Source organism: Nelusetta ayraudi, unplaced genomic scaffold, assembly GCF_046127955.1.
Source record: "Nelusetta ayraudi isolate G7.1 ecotype Tasmania unplaced genomic scaffold, CSIRO-AGI_Nayr_v1 ptg000098l, whole genome shotgun sequence".
Taxonomy (NCBI): Eukaryota; Metazoa; Chordata; class Actinopteri; order Tetraodontiformes; family Monacanthidae; genus Nelusetta; species Nelusetta ayraudi.
In genome coordinates, this window is record NW_027466148.1 from 532,501 (window position 1) to 554,946 (window position 22,446).

Sequence of the window (22,446 nt, forward strand, 5' to 3'; positions counted from 1 at the left end):
AAAGGAAATCGTTCCCACTGAAACTGCAGTTTAAAAAAAGGAACATCTGGTGCTGTCAAGTTCTTTCCATGACGCCAATCACATCTAAATGCAGCCTTGCTGCTTCAGGCATTGCCTCGAGTTCAAGTGGACTTGAGCCAGGCATGATAAGTGTTGGTTGGTGTTGCTGATAACACAGCACAGGGCAGTCTAACAGGCCTTTTTCACAGAAGAAAAAGGTTGTTTTATTCTGATTATATTTAAAATCAGACATTTTATTACTTTTTAATCAAAAACTAGCTCCAAAAGCCAAACTCATAATTCAACTGTTGTGGTGATGTGATGGGATATGTGACACATCCAGCACAACAGCAGAGTAAAGGTGTTAATGTTTAAGTTACATTTAAGTACATTTAAGTACATTTATATCATCATACAGAGCATGCAAACAAACACAAGCAGGTTTATGAATGCAGAATCTCCGCCTGCAGACTCTTTTTCCAGGACTTAAAAAGCTGTTCTATGGGCTGAGAGATGCTTTTATTTTGGTAGCAAAATCCCTCCCTACATCCGCAGCGATTTTGACAGTCTCCCTTAGCCTTGACAGAAGTAGAGGACCGTTGTTTTCTCTCTCTCTCTCTCTCTCTCCTTTTGCATATGTATGTGCTCATTAATGTATGTATGCGAGTGAGCGTGGAATAAAAGGGGGGATGAGTAAAGACGGAGAGCTAAAAAAACAAAAAACAAAAAAAAACATGGAGACGCCTATTTGTGCACAGCCGCATCTCTTCAGGGAACAACAACACGAGACTACAGAACGGCACCGTGGCGCGAGTGAAAATGCGTGCATCATTGAGCCGCACACCAACACAGCGCCACAACAGGAAGAGGAGTTAGAGGAGACACAGAAAGAAAGAAAACACCCAGTCCTGGTCCGAGTGAATGCAGTAGAGTAGAGCAGAGGTGTGGAGCGAGGAGGAGGAGGAGAATCTCTTTCTCTCTCTCTCTCTCTCTCTCTCTCTCATTGGGTCTCTATAAGTCTGGTATCTTCAGCGGGGTGGGCGGGGCCAGCAGCCTCTGCTATGCTCTCCAGCTGCGTCTGTCTGTCAAGCCGCTGCTGAACCCACCCCTAGTGAGAGCGATGCTGTGTGTGTGTGTGTGTGTGTGTGTGTGTGTGTGTGTGTGTGTGAAAATGCATATGTATTTTGCCTCAATGGGGGCAACTTTTGTTTTGTGCCCCCCTCCCCACACACACACACACACACACACACACACTTTCTTTTCTCTCTGCCTCTTTGTCCTGGTCCTCCTCTCTCGCTGCACTTGATAGAAGAGGGATGGAGGGAGGGATGGGACTGGACTTACGTGACAGAATTCGCATTGAAATATCTGCGACCGTGACCAAGACTGAGGAGGAATGTTAATCTAATAACGTCCACGACGGCTGAGGGGGGAAGCTCTCGCAGAGACGTACAGCACGCACGCACGCACACACACACACGCACAAAGACAGAAGAAAAAGAAGAAGAAAAGGGTGACTGGACTAAAATAAGGAAAGGTGGAGAAAGGGGAGAAATCCCAAACGGAGGGGAAGCGACGGAGGTTTCGGAGGTTTTTGCATTCCGGCCGCCCGCTATTTCATCTCCCTGAGAGTTACTGCTCCATTTGCTCTTAATGAAAGACCTGGCCCATCATGCACCGCTGCACTTCTGGATCTACTTCACTTTCAACAACGCCATTATAAATTCTGCCGGCCGACGGTGCAAAATAAAAGTCTGCCGACTTCAAACGCGGTGCAATTTTATTCAATCCTTTATTTATTTATTTATTTAACTTAGGTGATTTGCAATATCACATTCCATTTGAGCCGTTTGAGTGAGTTTCATAACCCTGTTTAAAAATCCATTAGGTGCCTGTGAAAGCCCAGCGGAGCGTGGCGAGGCAGAAGCATTCCATTTTATTTGCTCTGTAAAGGGCCTATGCATGTTTTAGCCGAGTCCACTAAAGAGCCCTTGTTATTTTATTATCAATATTTTTACGCTGTTGACTTACTCTAAAATGAGATTGTTATACTTTAAGTTGCCATAATGCTGATGGGGCTCACAGGTGTGAGTGTTCAACTTTTCGGCGGATTGGTTGCCACAGCAACGTCCAGTGGCGGTTGCCATACAACAGGAGGAGGATTTCAGTGTCATTTACTGCTTGGGCGCCAGTCAGAATAAAGACAGGCCGAAATCAGGGTCCAACTTTCATTTTCATCAAGTGAGGATTATGAATCTTTGTCATTTTAATCGAATTGTGCGGCTAATTTTAGGAGTTGTCTTGCGTAAATTATGAACTACAGGGAGTGGGAGAGAGAATTTTAGGCTGCAAAGGAAATGACTTTTTTTTAATTCTCTGTTCATAAAAAAGAGAAATAAAAGGAAATAATGAATGGCATTTCTTTGTGCAATACCACTAACGACCACAGGGTGATTGAAACCATTACGTATGACTGAATACGTATGACTATTATCCAGGTTAAACTCAACAAATACACAAACCTACAATCAGACCTGCAAACCATTCAAAAGCTCCTCAAAGTAAAAGCAAACTTTCTGCCATCGCCACCTGGTGGTGGAACGACACAGAACAAGTAACAAGTAATAGTTCCGTTTTCAGAGAGAATTTCCAGCCGTCGTGTCCAACGTTGGCAATGTTGTAACAACGAGGCAGAGCTGCTGCCAACCAGATTGGCATTTTCTCCTTTTCAATTCACAGAAAAATGTAAACTCCCGGGAACGCCTGTGACATTTCAGTCCAAAAAAAAGAAAGACAATCTGATAATCACAAGTTGCAAAGGAGAAACTGGAGGAGTGTAAATTTCAAACACGTCAAAGCCATTTACAAATTTCACAGCGTATTAAAGTAGATTGGTTCCCATAAAGTAAATATCCCAAACTCCGCGTCAGGTGGCAGCTCTGCGCTTGTGCAGTTGTGTTGGCGTTCTGACAGACAAACTCTCCACAATCCTTGGACTGCGGTGTGTCTACCATCGTCATTATCTCCTCGCCAAGCCGCTGCACTCCAACAATGGTGCAGCCTGCAAATACTTGGGCTCCCCTCTAATGACTTTTACTATCGGGTTTTATTTTCCCCTTAAAAGTAGCCGTTCAGTGATGGGGGCGGGATTAACGCTAAATCTCCCAGCTCGGGCTTTTGTCTCGCAAAGAAGGCAATTTTCTCTCCGTGTCCAGCGAAAAATAAAGGACTCTGTTTAAAACGACATTGCTTTGGATCAAAAGGAGCCGTTATTTTCTTTTCTTTCTTTCTTTTCTTTTTCAAATTTAACACGCAAACATTGCATGGAGCAGTCCAGCTACGACGAGCCCGAGTCCAAGTCGTTCACGCGCTGACGCTCGCTGTAAATTTCAGCACTTTATTGGCCATTCAGGAGGCTTTATGGCTGTAATGTATACGCAGAGACGGGCCGATTGGCAGGAGACTGGAGCTTTTATTTATCGTAAACCTGGGGTGTGTTTACACGCTGGCCCTGCGGCCGGCAGCCTGCTGGCTGAGGCTCTCGGCTGCCTCTCACGAGACGCCTCGTCCTCTCCGGTGTTCCATTACTCGTCTCCATTCTTCTGTTTAAAGAAGACAAATGATGATGACCGTTTCATTCAAACATACCACGGAGGATATTTCTTTTCCACCTTTTCCCATTTGCGGAATAACTGTTATGCGCGCAGAGTTTTGTTTTCTTTTTCCGGGGCATCCCGAGTGGGCCTTGGAGAGAAGCCACCCATCCTTTCACACATTCCAGGATCATTACCATCAGCGCCCGGCCGTGTCGGGAAAATCACTCGCAGACACTCCTGAGCCGTGAGACGCATCGCATACCAGGCCTCACTTCTTTTCCGTTTCACCCTTCTTCTTTTTTTTTCTTCAAAAGGTGCCGGCGTGCACGTATAGAACAGACAGGGGGCCCCGCAGCAGCTCGGCCCTCCAACACAAGACGCACCGAGCCACTTTTTAGAGCCCGTGCGCGTTTGTCTCTGATGCAAAACAGCAAAGGTCTGCAGATTCCAGACTCTGTGATGTTCAGTCTTTTTATAGCCTGCATGTCCAGCGGTGTTAGCCTGGGCCGAGTCAGTCAGTCAGTCAGTCAGTCAGGGTGCACGTGTGGAACCGACTTAATAGATGTCACAGATGATACGCCGCCACCTGCTCACAACTTCTGCTGCTGCTGCTGCTGCTGTACCACAAGATGATGGACAGGATGATAATCTGCCGGTTGCAGACCGGCGCCGGCTGCGGATGAGCGAATACATCCAGCAGGGAGAGCAAAGAACCCCTGCAATCTGCTTCTCTCTCCAGGCATTTGAAAAGTAGAATTCCGAGCTAATTTCAAGCATCCGGCGGACAGTTACAACTCTGCAAACTGATTCCAGTCATTTGTAAAAGGAGCTTCTTCCTCCAAACTGCTCATGTCGGCTTTAGGTGTGATTTTAAAGTTTTAAATGCAGCTTTTTCAGTTAAACTGGTGACAAATTAAGACACGGAAGACCTGCAGGTAGAGTTGCAAACCCTCCCTTTAAATACAGAATTGTCTCAGACTCGTATTCATTTAATTCCTTTGTAAAAACCTTTGTAAAAAATAATAATAATAAAAAAAGTATGTATATTAGTAAAAAAAAAAAGCAGTTCAAACTATGTGAAGCATATACTTTTTTGAAACCCTGTTTTAAGTTATGATTTACCAGCACTGTTCAGCCACTGGCCTGTGATGGTCATGGCCCCGAGCGCTGCGGGAAGCCTCCTTTATTTTTCTCAATGAAAGTTGGTAACACTACCTGCAGTCAGCAACCAGCGCTCCAGCGCAACCAAAGACCTCTGACCGGGGCACCTGCCGTCCCACTCTGGAGCCAATTAGAGCGGCCCGCCCCCTTCCACCAGCTCCACTTTCACCCTGAGGCCCGACTGGGGCGGCAACAACTGCCTACAACACGTGTCACTTCCTGTGGGCCAACTCTCAGAGCGGTGACAGGAGACAATCGCAACGACTTGCTAGCCTCAGTGCTGCAGAGCTAGCTGAAATGTGCATTCTTTAGCTAAGCTAACACACTACTAGCTATGGAGCAACATTGTATCTGGGCGTGAATTTCATTGTGGGCGAAAACGGCGGTCAAATTTCAGGGACAGTGTCACATGACCTCTGTTGAAAGACGTCCCTATCAGCCTTATTAGCTGCAGCACGCATCAGATGACAGAGTACGTGTACTACACTCAAATAGTGACACACTGAAGTTTATTTTGAGTACTGCAGTAGCAGCAGTTTGTACTCAGCGATCAGGGTGTTTTTGTCAGATTCTGAATTCTCTGTTTAATGAAGTTCAAACGTACCTCTTAAAGCCAGCGCCAGCACCGCCTCTGATCCTCACAGTTTACACGCGTGTAAGTCGGGTCGTTAACGTGTCACTGCAGTGCGTTAAACACGCAAGGCTAATTAGAGCGAGACTTTGAAGAACACCTTCAGTCCTGCAACACGGCCCTGAGACTGTTTTCAATTAGCTCATGTCTTCCCCCCTCCTTCCCCTCCCTCCCAACCAGGTGAAGGAGGTCAGCCTTGTTTAGTTATCCTGCTGGACACTGGGAAGGGCGAGGTCACATTCCTCTGATGGCACTGGGGTCCCGTGAAGGAGTGGAGTTTTATTTTTAACACATGGGGCAGGATTTCGCCTCTGAACTCAACAATCCGCTGAGACCACAATCATCCTGGAAATGTTTCCTTCTACACTGTCACAAAAACTGTCTGGAAAGGCCTTAAAAAATATTGGGACACACTTTATCAGCTGATAACGCATTGGAATTCATGATGGCAGCCAGACTAAACTTTGAAGACAGGAAATTCATTCTAAAATTCTACTGGAAGTATAAAAATGCAGTTTTTCCGTACAGACTTTCGTCTCCAGTCCTCTTTCTTCCTTTCCTCTTTTCCATGTCCATGTTCTTCAAAAAACCTTTTTCTCATGGACGTTCTGAACCGTTCCATTTACTTCAAACTTATCTCCAATTCCAGTGATGGTAACTGGCGTAGGTGGTTCCCTTTGAAACTTTCTCTCTGAAATTGTCTCTGAATTGTACTCCAACTGCGTTTCCAGTAGCATTTTAGAATGAATTTCCTCTCTTCAAAGTTTAGTCTGGCTGCCATCATTCATTCCAATCAGTTTAATCTGCAAAGAAAAAACAAACAAGCAATTGAGTTGATAGCTGAAGTGTGTATATATTCTTGGGACATCCTGTATACATATATACTATATACATATATATATATATATATATATATATATATATATATATATATATATATATATATATATATATATTTTCCCTCTGCTATAACAGAGAGGCCTAATAACACAGTCTGGTTACAGGACGTGGAGGCATTTTTTCGCACTAATGTGTTTGTGCTTTTCAAGAGTGCAACCAGTTTACTGGATCGTGATCAAATGCCGGGGGTGCAGCAGCACAGCGGCCGGAGTGGAGGGCTGCTGCTCTGACAGGATGAAGGGTTCGAGCCGCCCCAGAGGAATATAAATAGCCTACGGTACAAAAGGCTCCTCCTTCAAACCTTCTCCTCCAAGCAGCCGGGCCCAGAAGAAGACGAAGCAGCGACCCCGTCCGTCCGTCTGTCCTTGAGTAAAAATTCCTGCCGTGCAGAGCCCTGAGTCGGACAGCAGTTAGCGGTTAGCCGGGTGAATAATCAGCCACTTACGGAGAAGTGGGTGGAGTTAAGACATCACCGGTGGCACGCTCAGGGCCCTTTGGTGTCATAATGACTTGAATTATTAAGCCAAAGTTACAGAGAGGTGGACTGGACCTGAGCTGGCAATGTTAACCTCCACCAGGGCGCTCAAAAGTGCAACTACAAATAGCCTGTGATGAAAAATTCAAACCGCATTGGAAAACCATGAATTTCAGGGTGCAGTGTGCACGCAGCCGACCACGAGTAGAAGAGAAGGCCTGGTCGTCTTTTCATTGATGTGTCGACCAATCAAACGCAACGGTTCTGAAATCCTGAAGTCTTTGACTGAAAAACTCTCGATAAGCGTCTGACGATGACAGAGCACCAAAAAAGTCTTTGATCTTCTCAAAAGTTAGACGATATCCATTTGAAAACTTTTTCGAGCTGATAAGATGCAGGGAGAACAGTGTAGCAGTCACATGGCAGCTTGTGTGAATTGGAAAAACCTTCATTCAATAAATCAAACAATAGGATGTGGTATTATTGCTATTGTTGTTTTATTGCATTAGAACAGGTGCGAGCAGTGGATCTGCTTGGCAGACGATTCTGTCTCTGTCGTGCATGTATAGTTTTTCACTTCATATATATTTTATACCCTCCATCCACACTTTTAATATTCCTTTACGGCTTTTATGTCCCTTCATAATTTTGCACGCTCAGCTCTAATACTTAAAGGGACAAGCAAATTTCCCTAAAGGGATTAAATCCAAATAAAACATTCTGATTCAAATTCTCAATAATATAAAGTCGGGGGTGTCAAAAAACAAAGGTTAAAGTAAATCTCCTCCTCGCAGCAATCTGGAGATTGCTGCAAGGAAATTCACAATGCACAGAGAAAGTTGTGTTTGTGTTTGTGTGTGTGGGAGGGCAGAGAAACAGCGCACCAACCACTCAGGGAGGAAACCAAAAAAAAAACTTTGGCAGCGAGGTAATTAGGTTGTTTGCGGGAGAAAGAGGCGCCCTGATGGCCCAGCAGCCGCGAAGGAGGCAGAAACTGAGGCTCATTGTTAGGCAGGTGATTTATGAGGGTGCAGGGGCTCCGCTGGGGGGTGGGGGTGGGCGGGGCTTGTGTCGCTGTAGCACCCTCGGTCCTTTGTCACCATTGTTCCTAGACAGGGCTTTGGCTGGGTGGGGTTGGGTGGATGAAAGTGAGAGGGGGGTGGTGAGGTGAGGCGGCCCGAACATCTTCACCGCAGACAGTGGCGGCGGCGGCGGCGGCGGCGGCGGAGGCGCATCGGATGAAAGCGGGACCTGCGCCGCACCCCCTCCCCCCTCCCCCCTCCCCTCTTCTCTGGAGCTGCTGGCGAACCTTTGAAAAACTTCCCATGAACATTTGCACAAGGGAGGGGCTGGGGGGGAGTGATGTTCCGCCGCCTACTGCAGACACTTTGTGAGGGTCTGGTGTTGCAAATACGCATCAATTAAGAGATCTGTTTTTTCTGGTGCCACTGTCTTTAGTTTTACTTCCTGTTTCCTGATCGTATTCATCCATCCATCTATCTTCAAAACCCGTTTCTTCACAAACTCAGAGTCACGGGGCTCTGCTGGAGCCTCTCCCAGCTGTCATAGTGCAAATGCAGGGTGACGGTACAGTTTCCAATTCACCTGCATGTTTTTGGACTTTTGGAAAGGTGGAGAACCTTGAGAGAACCCAGGCAGACACAGGGAGAACCTGCTGGCTGCTTCCACCTGCCGTTCATTCCCGGTGTTCCTCCTGTGTCTTGTTAACCCAGTAATTGAAGCCTTCTGTCAGCCTGCCTCCTCGTGTACCGACTCCTTGCTGACCTTGGTGGATTAAAGCGATTGCTGATCAAAACGTAACTCTCCTGTTTAGCCATTAAACACTTAATGACATCCACCCCGGCAAAACCGGAAACCGGAGTCTTTGCACGCGCTCAGAAGCGTCGGTGTGGTGGTAGTGTAGATAGATCAGGCGTCTCTGAAATGAGGTCATCTTCTCCCGTGGCTCCCAGCAGACGCAGGATGTCTGCCCGCTGTCTGTCTGTCTATCTGCAGCCACTTGACCTTTAGCGAGCGGCAGCGGCGGCTCCTTCAGGCAAAAATCAATTACCGCAGGCAAACACAATATCAAATGGAAGAATAAGAGGGAAAAAAAAGGTTTTGTGTTTTTTTTTTTTTTTCCTTGCTTGCGAGAGGTCACATGTCGGAGGATGGAGGCGGACACAAAGGTGGAGGCGCTCCGTGTCACTGCATCTCCTCCGATAATCACATCAGGGAGGCTAATGCAGTGTTGCACGGTTTTGTTCCGACGGGTCGCAGCCGCAGAGTAAACACACTGTGATTCTCAGCCTTGGCAGCGATTCATAAAGTGACACACTGGGGGGGGACTGAGGGCCACCGTTTAATTATTAGGCTTCAGGAAGTAGGACAGAGCCAACCCTTAAAAAAACACTTTTGGGACACTTCAAATGGTTCGAGTGGCATGAACTGGATTTTAAAAAATAAAATAAGCACTTGTAGGCTCAGTAAACAGCTTTTTGGCAAATAATAAGTGTTTAATATATGTGTAGAGAAGATGCACTGGTAGTGAATCACTTACAGGAGAGGCAAACAACATTGCACTGGGCACTGATATACTTCAGTCCAGGTTGGTTCAGAGGAGCAGGACCTGCGGATCCCCTTCACCACTGTGTTGTTTTCTCTTTTTAAAGTAAATGTAATGTTGTTTTTTCCTCCCCTTTCACCAGTCTGAACTTCAGCAGTGCTCAGCATTTCTCAGCAATTTTTGTTTTGTTTTGTTTTGTTTTTTTTAATTTGGCCAGATGTTTTTCTGCAGGTGCATCTGGATGCTGCACGCTGGCTGCAGAAACAGCTAAATCGTCTGGATAAAATCCCATAATATTATGTCTCGCCCAAATTCTGTTTGACTCAATATCTTCCCATCTTAACAAACTGACAGAATGTCCAATTTAAAAATGTAGATTTCGACATCAGCCAACACATCCATCACCAAACTCAAATCTTCGCTTCCTCGCTACCCGGGGACTCAGATGTGGTGAAAAGTTGAAAAAGCAAGACGGCGATTGAGAAAATCTGCAGCAGCAGTTTGAGGGATCTGGAGATCATTTCTCTCAAGCAGATGTTCCTCCTACTGGGCACGCTCCCTGCAGCCCGACTGCTGGATCGCCCACTTCCCTGGTGACTCCCATTAGGCACCTGTTTCCGTCTCATTTAATCAACGGGACACTTTCCACTTTGGTTTTTCTGACCCCCAAAAGCTGCGGCCAACACGCCCCCTGGAGGTCCAGAGTCTGGACCCGCAGCTCTGTTTCAATCCATCATGCTGCCTGCGGGATTGTTCGCCGGCAGACGAGGAGGACGGGGAGGAAACGGAGAAAACGACCTGACGCGTTTCCCATCGATCACGCCGCCCAATTAGGAGAGAGTGAGCGTACGAGCAGCGGGAACACACACACACAAACACGCACAAACATATTTACACACATCACAAAGCTGGAGGCTGGAGGCCGTGCACGTGTCCTGCCAAGGTGCTACTGCTGTTTTCTCCAGATAAGCTCCGCCCTCTCCCCGCAGACCTTCCCCTCAGACCTGCGTTGGCATTTCTCAGAGCATTTTATGATGCAGCAAGACTTCAAAGAGAGGGCAAAAAAAAATGAGATACGGTTACAGCGGCGCTGGCACCACCCCGTCACGCCCAACTGGTCCCGCTGCGGCGTGACCAGCCAGCCGTGAGGTGCACCGGCAGCTCTGATGTGTGGATAATAGCGAGAGAGAGAGAGATAGAGAGAGAGAGAGAGAGAGCGAGAGAGAGAGACAGAGAGAGAGAGAGTGTGAGTGAGAGAGTCAGAGGCCTAATTTACCGCCTGTCCTGTAGCCGGTAAATCATGGGGCTGTTAATAGCGACGGGAGGCTACGTCTCTCTTTCTCCCTCCCTCTCCTTTACACAAACAAGAGGTGACAAGTTTAGTTTGGCTCCCTATACTTCACCCGAATCCTCTTAATTATCTCTCGGCGCAGGCCAAAGTGGAAAGCGAAAGCGCCGCGAGTGAGGCGGCGGCAGCGGCGTCGGGGGAAGAAAAAAAGACAAACCTGGCCGTCAATGCCGAAGGCCACTCGGGCTCCATCAATAATACATGAGACAATATCTCCCTGACATAATAGGATGTGATGCGTGTTAGTGCTGCGGGGAAACGCATCGGCAAGCTGCGAGTGCGGGCTGGTTTTTGCACCGCGGAGGGAGCAAACAGCAGAAGCACACGCACGTGTCCAACCGGGCGGCGAAGAAAACTGTCGGTAGTTATTGAGAGACGTCATACTTACTGTCACATCCTCCACTCGTCGCAACAATCGCCAAGATTTTTTTTTTTTTTAAGTGCCCTCAACCAGCCGGGCTGGGGTTGCGGCTGCGCTGCATTCACAGGAGTCCTCCACCGACAGGAACTTTTGGCGGGGATTCCAGCGCCCCCCACCCCACCCCACCCCCCAGCGGATGTTCGGCCAGAGCCGGGCGAGAGGCCACCTCCAATCAGAGGCACCGGCAGCAAGGAAAAACATCAAAGACTTGACGGGATTGGATGGCAGCAGGACGGAAGGAGTGGGCGCAAGACGATGGAATGAGAAGGTTGGATCTCATCAGCTCACCTTTTAGAGATGAGTCACCACCACAGGGGCAGATTGTATCACGGCACGGAAGCCAAAGAGGGCACCAGACAAAGGGGATGAGTGTCCCAAAAATCATGGGGGTGAATCAAACGGCGATAATCGGAGGCCGCCGCGGCGGTGATGAGAAGCGATGGCTGTATGCAAGAAAAACACACGATGGGCGGAATGATCAGAAGGAAGCGGGGCAATGCCGCCCATTTTTGGGGCCGGAAAAGGGTAAAAGCGGGAGGCTGACGCGGACACGTGGTCGGGCTAGCATGCAAACATGCTGGCATGGAGTTACCTGCATGACCACCTGCTGCCACGCGAGCGGTTGGCTGGTCGGCGGGTTGTTGGGAGGCAGGTTAGCCCTCTCCAACTGCAGGGTGACATTGCGCCGCTCCTCCTCCAGGGCTCGGGTCAGCTGCTCGAAACGCGCCTCCTGCTCTTTCACCGAGGCCAGGATGCTGGCGGCCGAGCGAACGTCATAGTCCTCCATTGTTCCGGTTTTGGTGGTTGGTAGGTTGTACAGATCTTCCAGAGTGGGAAGGGGAGGGAAGAGAAGAAGAAGGAGGAGGAGAAAGAGGAGGAGGAGGAGGAGTTGGAGGAGGAGGACGGCACCAGGTCATTAGAGACTTCCTGACCCGGCATACCGGGCAAACGCTATCAACAGGCTGATTCATGCCTCCGCTTCAAAGTGTTGTTTTGGCCAAAAGGACGATTTAGCATAAGTGCGCAGGCTTCAGTCGTCACGATCAAAAGACCAACATCACACATTCCAAAATGGAGCAATTAGAGGGGTTGGACCAGATGGAGTGGCGAGGTGGAACCCTGCTCACAGTCTGACTCTGTACCCCCGAAGGGACAAGTCAGAGCGAAAGAGTGTGTGTGAGAACACTGCGGAGCGTCAGATAGCCGAGCTAGCGCTGATACCGAGCTGAAAGGATTCTCCACGGGGTGCCAATTATGGTCCCTCTCTCAGAAGTCGGAGCCCTTGGTCTAATTAGGACAATCCTGGCACCACGCGACACAATTAAATACAGCTTTGTTGGAACATCGGCGCCAATGGAATGGAAGCATGATCCGGACCACTCTGAGAGGAACGGTGGTGATGGAACAGTACATTCACACACACACACACACACACACCCACATCCACAGAAACACACACAACAATTATTGTTTCTGGACGTGTTACAAAGCAATGATGTAACTCCTGCGACTGAACAATAGCCAAATCATGCACGGAGCCACGACGCATCCGGACACACAGACACTGCCGCAAGCGGACATCCGTCACATGCAAGCCTTGCATGGCCAGGACACTCAAGACACACTGCGTCCGGTATCGGACGCGGCCATCCATCATAAGCGGCTACGACAGTCGCAAGAGAACGACGAGCCACAAACACCACGATATCCATCACCGATGGCGGAGTGATACGTCCAGCGCGAGTCGGATATACGACCTCTGGGTGATACAGACCTAGTAGATAAGCGAGATGATAGATGTTAGAAAACAGACATCCCCCGGTCTAACGTAAGAAGAGGGAGGAGGCAGAGGCAGAGGGGCTGCTGGGAGACAAGAGGAGAGGAAGAACAGAAGGGGGGAAAAGGAGAAAAACGTCAGAGGTTAAAAATCAGAAGGAAATCGACATGTGGAATCATCAAAGTGTCATCTGCGTACAGCTCAAAGTTCCCTGCTGACAGTTTTAAAACACTCACAGCATTTTCACCCTTTTAGACAACAGTTCACGACCATTTTCAGTTCCCGGAGGCTAAAAGCAGCGCTGCAGAGTTTTCCGGCTGAGCAGAAGTGAAATTACTATTATTATTATTATTTGCTTCATCATTGTGTGAAACGTTTACAAATTGGAATGGCTTTGGGCTATTCCTGAAGGTGAACTTAAGCTACAGGTTGTGTTAGTTTTCTACCTCTTAACATAAAGAGCAAACTACTTTTTTCAGTGGCCTCAGAAACTGCCAATTTGCCGTAAAAAGGTACATTACACATATATGTCATGTAAATTACCCAGCAAATGCTTGGTGGGATATTTAGGTAGCTCTTAGTTCCTGGCGGTGTAATTCAGCAGGCCACTTCTTTCTTGCAAAACATTTTCAAAACACTTCTGGGGAAATGTAACACTTTACAAACGAGCCCCATTACAGACTGAAAGCAGAGTTTGCCGAGCAATTATGCGAGTCAATTACAACCAGTGGGCATAACAGCATTTTAAAATGCTAACCGAGACGCTTAGGCTGTGATGGGGGAATTTTTTTTTAAATCTCAGATGCCACAAAAAAATAAGGTAAGAGCATTTTGATGAGATGAGTGATGGAGTAGGTGACTAAAGGTGATGAAATAGAGACGCGTCTTCCTCAACACTCAACCACGGATCCTCTCACGGTGCCCCGGCTCAGAGGAAGCAGGGGACCATACATGCAGATGTGAACATTAGAATTGCAGACAGACAGCGGAGACGGTGTGCACGTGTGTGACTCATCGGCAAAGATTCAACTCTCCGCCACGGACGGCGGTGAGCGTGACTGCCGGCTCCGCCTCCCTTTGATGTTTGTTGGAGCTTCTCCTCTAATCTTGACATAGCGCGCTGCCCACACCCACCAGTGACGGAAATAGTTTTGGATATCTCTTTCATTCTTGACCCTTTAAAGCAGTGGTCCCCAACCACCGTGGGTCATTTGGTACCGGGCCGCAGACCGGTGCCGGTCTTAATCCCGTTTCATTCATTATTTGAGTGAACAATTTTATTTTGAAAAATGACCGGATTCTCGCTCAACTCTTGACGCATGTCAAGGCGCTTGTCTCGGTCATCTGATACGTTACCGCGAGATTGAACCCACAAGCTAGCAAGCTAGCGAGCAACATGAGCATCGATCGCCATCTCCTTCACCCCCCATTCGCCCCGCCGTCAACAACAACACGTGAAAATATTGTCTCACATTAAACCGGGCCGTGGTGCTAAAAAGGTTGGGAAGCACTGCTTTAAAGAACTTTTTTTGGCTGATAGGTAAAATATTTCTTGAGGTCAAAATTATTTAAAATTTCAGTTCGCTGAAGGTTTCAAACAGCCAGTGCAGCTATAGTTTATACACAATCATGTGCAATTTTGGGGGTTTAGCAGATTTGATGAATATATGGATCCACCCGGCCGCAAAATGTGGCCAATGGAGTTTTGAACATTTTGCCCCAGCCCACGATTGAATAAAACCAACGGAAAGGATTCATTTTTCTGCTTTTCATTTCATTCGCGTTTTATCAATTTAGGATTGAATTTAATCCACTCATTCTAACGTGGGAAAAACTTGCTGCCGAGCCCCCTGTTACTTGGCCGACGTCCAACGGAAACGCGGGCCTAAGTCGACGTTTGCCGTCCACCACGTTCAGATTTAGACTGGAAACAGAGCTGGTGTCGGGCCAAAATAGCCTCGCTGCTGGCTTCCCAAGTCGTCCCTCCTCCAGATAACCGCCGGCAGCCGAGTGGACGCGCTCGATGAGGGACGGACGGAGCGAGAGGCGGCATGGCCGTCGCTTCCCGGCTCGTAAAGGAAATGATATGGCAGGCATGCCAGCTCCCACCTCACCCCACCTCACCCCCACTTCCCCCCCCAACTCCACCCCAACCCCCCGGCTTATCATAAAAACACCGACTTCTGGCCTGGCTTAAAATAGCAGCGGGTGGAGCATCTGAAGAATTCCCCTGTGCCACCAGAACACCCCCCTCAACCCTCCCCCTAGACCCCCTCCCCCCATCTCTCTTTGCTTCAGCAGATGTTAGCTAATGGCCTGAGTCAGAGGGGATGCAAACACAGCCAAGGTCTGCACATTTAACCCCCGTCCTCAATTACACATGGCCCAGTGAGCCCCGACCTTATGTTGTGGGAAATTAAGCCAGTAAAAAGTCCAAGGGCAGCGCCGGTATTGATGGATCGACGCCACCATCCCGACGTTTGCAAATAGGGGGGAGGTGGGCGGGTCACACGCTCTAATCTTATTCCTATTTGGAGAAATGAGATTAAAAAGATGTTTTATTAATTACTAATTAAGGATTTTTTTTGGCTTCTCAGGGGGGAAAACAGGCTTGTTTTTTTTTTTCTGTCTACACACCGGGAGTAAATGCAGATCCTCACTTGCAGACTTTGTTTCTAAAAATAGCAGCGCTACAGTCGTAGCCGTACAAAAACACGTTTGTTTTTTTTTTTGTTTTTTTTTCCCGCAGCGTGTCGTCAAAAGACGGGACGCTTGCTAACATCAAAGGCTTGTGGGTAAACCCAGAGGTAAATCCTCCTCACCTTTTTTTGCGGGGCCCTTCCTTGAAGGAAACAAATCCTCTGATGACAAGACCTCGCCGCCACCGAGCATCTTTTTCTCTCTCTCTCTCTCTCTCTCTGTCTGTCGCTGTCTCTCACACTCTTACTGTCTGTCTAACAAGCCAGCGAGTATTAAAGCGACGTTATTCACAACAACACTTTTAATGAGCAGCCAGATGTTTGCTTCTTACTTAAGTGTAACACGTAGCTAATTGCGACAAGTTGGAGAGGTCCGACCCACTCAGAGCGCAAAAATCTAGACATGCATATCATCCATTGAAAATGGTCCTGATTTTATGCGGTTTCCATGTTTCCATGTTTCCAAAATAGAGCAACGTGCTGCTTTAGGAGAACCTGCAGAGCTGAGCAGATCCAGTACACATAGAAAACACATGTACTTTCCATTACTTTCTGGTTTAGGTTGGTAGGCCTGATTGAGTGATTTTAATTAAAGGGAGATGTGGCTGGGAAATAGGTTTGTACCACTAGATGGTGAACCAAAACAAACCGGTTTCCTGGTTTGATTTTAAGTAAGGGGCTTATTAGCGGAATGAGGGGGTGGGGTTGAGGGTCACTGGGCGCAACCAGTGAGGGGGCATCAGAAACATTCAGCTGATTAAAGTCCTGTGTCGTAAGGTTACTCCTCCTCCCTCTGCACAGATTTCATCCTTTTATTTTGGACTGGAGCCCAAATGAAATCCCAGTCCAAACTGAAGAGTCCCACTGGGGTACTGCGAAACACCTGCTCTGCCACCAAAGTGGCTGAGGGTGCAGTCTCTAACATGTCCTCATGCTAACATGTTTATTTTTGGAGGTGGGGGGCATTGGGTGATTAAGCTAAACTGCACAAAACTGTCATTCCATGAAGGCTAATTTGGGGCCCTTGAGTCACTTTTATGTGTCCAATATGTCAAAACTGGCAGCTGAGTTAGTCGGACTCACGGTGCTGCGACCCACCAGGAAGTAAAGTGTTTGCTCTGCCGGCATCCCAGAAGACTTTCACTCACATGGCTCACTTGTAATTGCAAGTTTGGCTAATAGGATCACTTTGTCAAAAGGAAATTCACAATAAAAAAGACTTTGTACTATGTTTTTTAAAGGGAGCGCTGAAACAGTACGTTGTGATATTTGTTTCCTTTGATCTGTAAGAAAAATCAGAGCACTCCTGTAAGGAACGCAAAAGGTTGATTGGCTGAAAGTGGCCAATTACAACAAAGTCTCATCAAACTTTTCCATATTTAACTACACCTTTAGAGAGGCTTCAGTAGTTTATTACACAGGCATTTCATTCCCAATTTAGATCGAAATGACAAAAACAGTACCCGTTTTATGTTGGCGACTTAACAACAGTAGCAAAAGAGGGACGCTCAATAAATCACTGCCACAACACAGGACTTTTTTTTTTTTTTTTTTATCAATCTAATGAAATTAACAGGAGACCAGTTTTAAACAAACCCTAATGAATCAAAGCGAGAGCGATGCTACGATAATCAAAGCTCAGCGAGGAGCCGCTGATCATTTTAGAAGCTGGAAGAAAAGAAGAGGCAGTTCTTGTTATTGCTGTTTATCGCCTTCACTTAATTTCCTCTCTTTTCTTTGAAGCGCCTCGAAAAGTAGAGGATTTCAGACGGGGAGAGGGCATACAGACACACACGCACGCACACGCACACGCACACACACACACACACACACACACACACACACACACACACACACACATGTACAAACACGTGCACACAAAACGACCAAAAAAAGGGAACGCTTTTAAATGCAAATATGCGTCTTTGTAGTGCCCGTTTGGAGCTGCAACAATTCATTAGGTCCTGCAGACGCTGCAGCGCTCCATCGCAACAGGAACAGGCGTCGCTCTCCTGCACACGGCTGCAAGTGGAGCGTCTAATGAAAAGCAGCAAAACAGCTGCTTCAAAAAGCCATTTGAGACGTACGCTCAAATCAAATCAGGTTTTGGTTTCCCTCGGTCATGCGCAGGCCTGTTCTTTGTAAAATAAATAATACAAATAAAATCAAATCATTTGGATTGTTTGAGCATTGATCCGCTTCCTGTGGAATACTAGGAGGGTGCAACCAAAAGGGACAGTCTTGCAATTTCATTGACGTTAACGCTAACCCTAACCCTGATCTTGATAGCTGATCTGGAGATTCATGGATGGAAATATTTCCACCAGTCACCATCTCGGTCACCGTGGAATGAAAGCCAATAGATGCATACACTCAAACATGAGGAAAACAACCAACACAGAGAAAGGTCACCAAGCCTTCTTTCCTTCTTCTTCTTCTTCTTTGAGATTTAACTTGTTTTGAGCGTTCAAAGACATTTCAGCTACAACAAGGTGCCTTCGGCTGCGTCAGAACCGTCCATTCTGTCTGTTCTGACACGCAGAATATTCCAGGAGTGTGAGGAGAACCGAAGGCACCTTTCAGTTGTTTTTCAACTCAGAAGATTCAGCGGCGTGAATTATTGAAATCGGAACACATTTCCTGGAGGAAGGAGGGGGCAAATAGACTTGAATGTATTGAAATCATAATAAAAAAGAATTAAAAAAAAAAACAACCATGCCAGGCACTTTGGCGGTGACAAAGTGAAGGGAAGCGTTGCACCCTTGAGGAGAGATAACAGAGAAAGTGAAGTCTCGGGTTTGCAACCTCCCCCGATAAATAAAAAAAAAAAAAAAAAAAAAAAAAGTGTGTGGGGAGGGAAAAAAACTGTCAAGAAATGTAATTACTGCAATGATGAGCTGAACAAAGCGATTAAAGGAGGCTGGAGGTGCGGAGCGGGAGAGGCGGTGGTACCTTTGATGTCGGCCGTCAGGCGGCGAGAAGAGCGAGGACGAGCGCGGCGCCGCTGCGGTCGACTCGGTGGTTCAGGCTGCCCGAGGAGATCTGCAGGATCGGAGAGGAGGGACGAGGAGAATCAGCATCCGGCCGGCCAACCTGCCGACGGAGCGCCGCGCTTACATAACATAGACACACATATAGAACAATCCACGCCGACTCGCAGCCGCAGCTGGGATAGCGAGGCACGCACAGCAACTTCACAACCACACCATGTCTGTATACAGTACATGTGTATATACATAGACAATGTGTATATATATATATATATATATATATATATATATATATATATATATATATATATATATATATATATATATACATGTATATATACACACATATATATATATATATACATATATACACACATTGTCTCTAGACGGCTCCAGCCAACCACTTCCCAGCATCACCACTGCCTCTCCTGCACTGACCTGAGCCTAACTTGAGCATCTTTGGACCATCTGTGGGAGGAGCCACAGCACCTGGGGGCCTTGGGAATCGAACCCACAACCTTCTTGCTTCTTGCAGTAATGCAAGAAGATAGTTCCTGTATGAACTCATCAACATCTTATTTGTAGGATTGCAAAAGTCAATTAGAAAACAGTTTGGATGGTCGGTAACCCTGACTTAGCTGATGAGTTTTTTTTTTTATGTATTTCACACTGGAAAGATCTTCATGCCTCGAAGCGAGAAGGTCCTGGCTTTGGTTCTCTATGGAGTCTGTTTAGACTCTGTCCAGGTGCTCTGGCTCCTCCCACACACACACGAGGCTGTGTGGAGGATGATGAAGAAGAAGGTTGCGTGTGTTATGTCTGGGTTCCAACGACCTTGTGGCCTTGACTGAGTGCCGGAGAGGCGGCGATACTGGAAAAGCGGTTTGCTGGAGACAATTATGAGTGTCGGGCAAATTGAAAGGATTTTTTTGCTTTGATCAATTCTCCGCTAAACGAGCGAAGCAGCGAGTCATCTGCTCCACGTCCGACTCTTAATGACGAGGCCATGTGTGACTTTGTTCGGAGCTCTGGACGACCCCGGCGTTTCAGTGTGACCTTCCTGCTCACGGCGCAGCACCTCTGAAGTGCCGAGCACACGGGATGAAAAAAAGAAATAAAAGGAGGAGCGCCGTCAGACACTGCAGTCGTGACGCTTCAGAGGAATCGCTCGGCCGCAGACGCCAACCTGTCCAGGCTCTCCGCGATCTTTGATGTCTGACGAGAGGAAAAAAAACACGGGTCCGGGTGCCAAAGTGGGTCGACTGCAGCGGTGAAGGTGACGCGGGTGATGAAACGAAGAGCGTCTCGACGTCCCCGCACAGCCCAGACTCTAATGGGGACGCAACGCTTCCTTAAAAGTTGCCTCATGCTTGAAGAAACAAATCAATTTACCCTGGAAAATTCCCCAAACAAAAGCTCCTCAGCGGGTTGTCTCAAATAATTGGCTGCTAAATCAAAAAAAATAAAAAATCCCAAGTGAAGCTCTCACTCATTTTACCGATTAAAAAAAAAGGAGCAAAATGTCTGTGAGACGAGATGAAATGTGAAAGAACAAAAGGTTTTTTTTCCCCCCGTTGATGCAACATCATTTCTGAACCTGAAACTAAAAGGTGCTTTCAAGAAAGACAGGGGGCGGCGTTTCTCAGATATCGCTACTGCTAATCACGGTCATTTTATCTCATTTTATTTCTGAAGGTCCACAAATACTGAAAACCAAAGAAAAAGTGGACAAAAAGCTGAAAACTAGATTCAAAAAAACAACAACAACAACAACAACAGCAGCAAACAAACCAACAGGGCTTCGGGCTCAAAAGTCAAATAGTTGGAGATAAGAAACGGATGGCGGCGTCTGCTTCAAAGAACCAGGAAGTGAAAAACAGGGGACTTTGTGTGACTTTTCTTTCTTCCATCTGGGCGTCACTTCATCCTTTCATGTCGCGTAAAAAAAACACCGCCGCAGCGACAAAGACTCACGCTTCTCACTTCAACTCACTCATTTCCGCCCAGAAATTAATTCTTCACAACTGGACGGCGGCGGAGCTACGCACGCTTCGCTGACTACGCACACACACACACACACACACACACACACACACACACACACACACACACACACACACACACACACACACACACACACACACAGAGTGGGTCTTGAGGAGTGATGGTGGCTCTGGGATCAGGAGGTCTGAATCCTTTGTGGGCTTCAAGGACAGCTGCACTCTGAACACCTCGGATCTCCGCTGCAAACATCAAAGGTGAGGCTAAGACCGGCCGTATTAGTCGTCGCCTCTCCTCCCTCCACACCCCTCCTCCCCTCCTCCCCATCCGCCTCACCCAAGCACCCTCCCAACCCCACCCCACCCTCACATCCCTCCTGAATAAAGATGATCTCCACTCACATTGGCGCCTCCATTCATACACGTATTCCACAAAGTCTGATGCAATGACGTCTCTCTCGTGGCCATTTGGGCGGGGAAAAAAACACGTGGACACGATCACCAGACACAGTGCAATGATAATAATAATGACAATGATAATAAGTTGAATAATAGTTTTTCCCAAAGTACTATTGTCATTTGCAGGTGTTTCCACTGAACGCTGTGAAGCGCATAAACCATCATTCTCGTAAAATCCAGTCCCGCGAGATTTAACGAGAATTACGTTTGTTTGCTGTCAACAACGGGTGATATATTTTTCTCTTTGATTATTTGCAAAAAAATATTCCATGTCCTCCTCCTCCGTCCAATCAGAACGCACCATTTTCACTGGTCAGCGAAATGGTCACGTGACCCCGTACGTCACGTCCGCTGGAAAAAGTGTTTCCAGGACACTTTTGCGATATTCGTCTATATAGGTACGTGTGAGAAACCACCTCATGACAGCGTCAAAACCTTTCAGCCATATTTGAGAGGTTTTTCCAAGTTGAGCTGTTTCCATCACCAGTTTTTTTATTGCCATATTTAGGTTTTTTTCAATTCTAGGGGTCATGGAAACACAGCTAGTGGTGCTACTTTGAAAGAAAATGTGAAAACTCAGTTTAAAATATTTCCTGGCTCAAGAGGAACAAAATTGCTTATTATTTTATGATGTTTAAGTTTTTTCCTACTGGCCACCTTCAGTCCGGCGGCAGTATTCTCTGGAAAAGTGCAAACTGAGAAATGAACAAATCGTCAGGAAGGAAGTGATTCAGTTCAGATCGGAGTTCGGAGATCTCACCATCTGTCTGACTGACTGACTGACTGACTGACTGAGTGACTGACTGGATCTGAGGAGCGGCGGGTGATTCTCCTGGTCAGCTCTTGCCGAAGCGAAGACCCGCTGTTGGCTCAGTTGGTGGCGCCACCTGCAGCGAGAGTGTTAGCTCGCCACAGACGGGAAGCTCGCTGGGCCAACACCAATGCACAACCTACACTGTGAGAGCCTCAGCAGGGTGGGAGGAAGTTGTCGCCTCAATCACGTGTTGTTGTTTTTTCAGACCTTCATTATTCACTTCGCGATTTATTTTCTTTATATCACAAAAAGAAAAAAAAAAGGGGGGAAAAGATGAAAGCGGCTGGATGGAACGGCGGCTAATTGGTCCGGCTTCCTCTGAGCCGCACCAACCAGTTCCACCCCAGCTCCTCTCTTTGCCTTTCTGCAGAATGTTTGCTTTGTTTTCCATCTTTTTCTCTCCCTAGTTTGTGTGAAACCCAAAAACCCCAGCATGGATGCAGAGCAGGAGCAGCGGCCGAGCCGACGTGCTGCTCCGGCCAGAAGAGTCACAGACACCACGCAAGTCGTGAAAAACCCTTGTTGGCTCCTGAACCAGAGAGAGAGAGGGGGGTGGGAGCGAGAGGGAGAGAGAGGGAGAGGGAGAGAGAGAGAGACCAATCCCAGAGT

At 47.3% G+C, this 22,446-nt stretch overlaps 1 protein-coding gene across 5 annotated transcripts in view; it reads right to left on the reverse strand.

Moving 5' to 3' along the window:
• The window catches only part of arvcfb (ARVCF delta catenin family member b), a 119,017-nt gene that overhangs the window by 78,437 nt on the left and 18,134 nt on the right, over positions 1–22,446 (reverse strand). For all 5 annotated transcript variants that reach the window (XM_076048279.1, XM_076048277.1, XM_076048276.1 and 2 more), the window contains exons 2-4: positions 18,527–18,616; positions 12,873–12,961; positions 11,691–11,920 (exon numbers count right to left, since the gene is read on the reverse strand). In XM_076048279.1, the coding sequence (XP_075904394.1) occupies positions 11,691–11,885 (195 nt within the window). In that variant the 5' untranslated portion in view covers positions 11,886–11,920; positions 12,873–12,961; positions 18,527–18,616. The remainder of the gene's footprint in view (positions 1–11,690; positions 11,921–12,872; positions 12,962–18,526; positions 18,617–22,446) is intronic.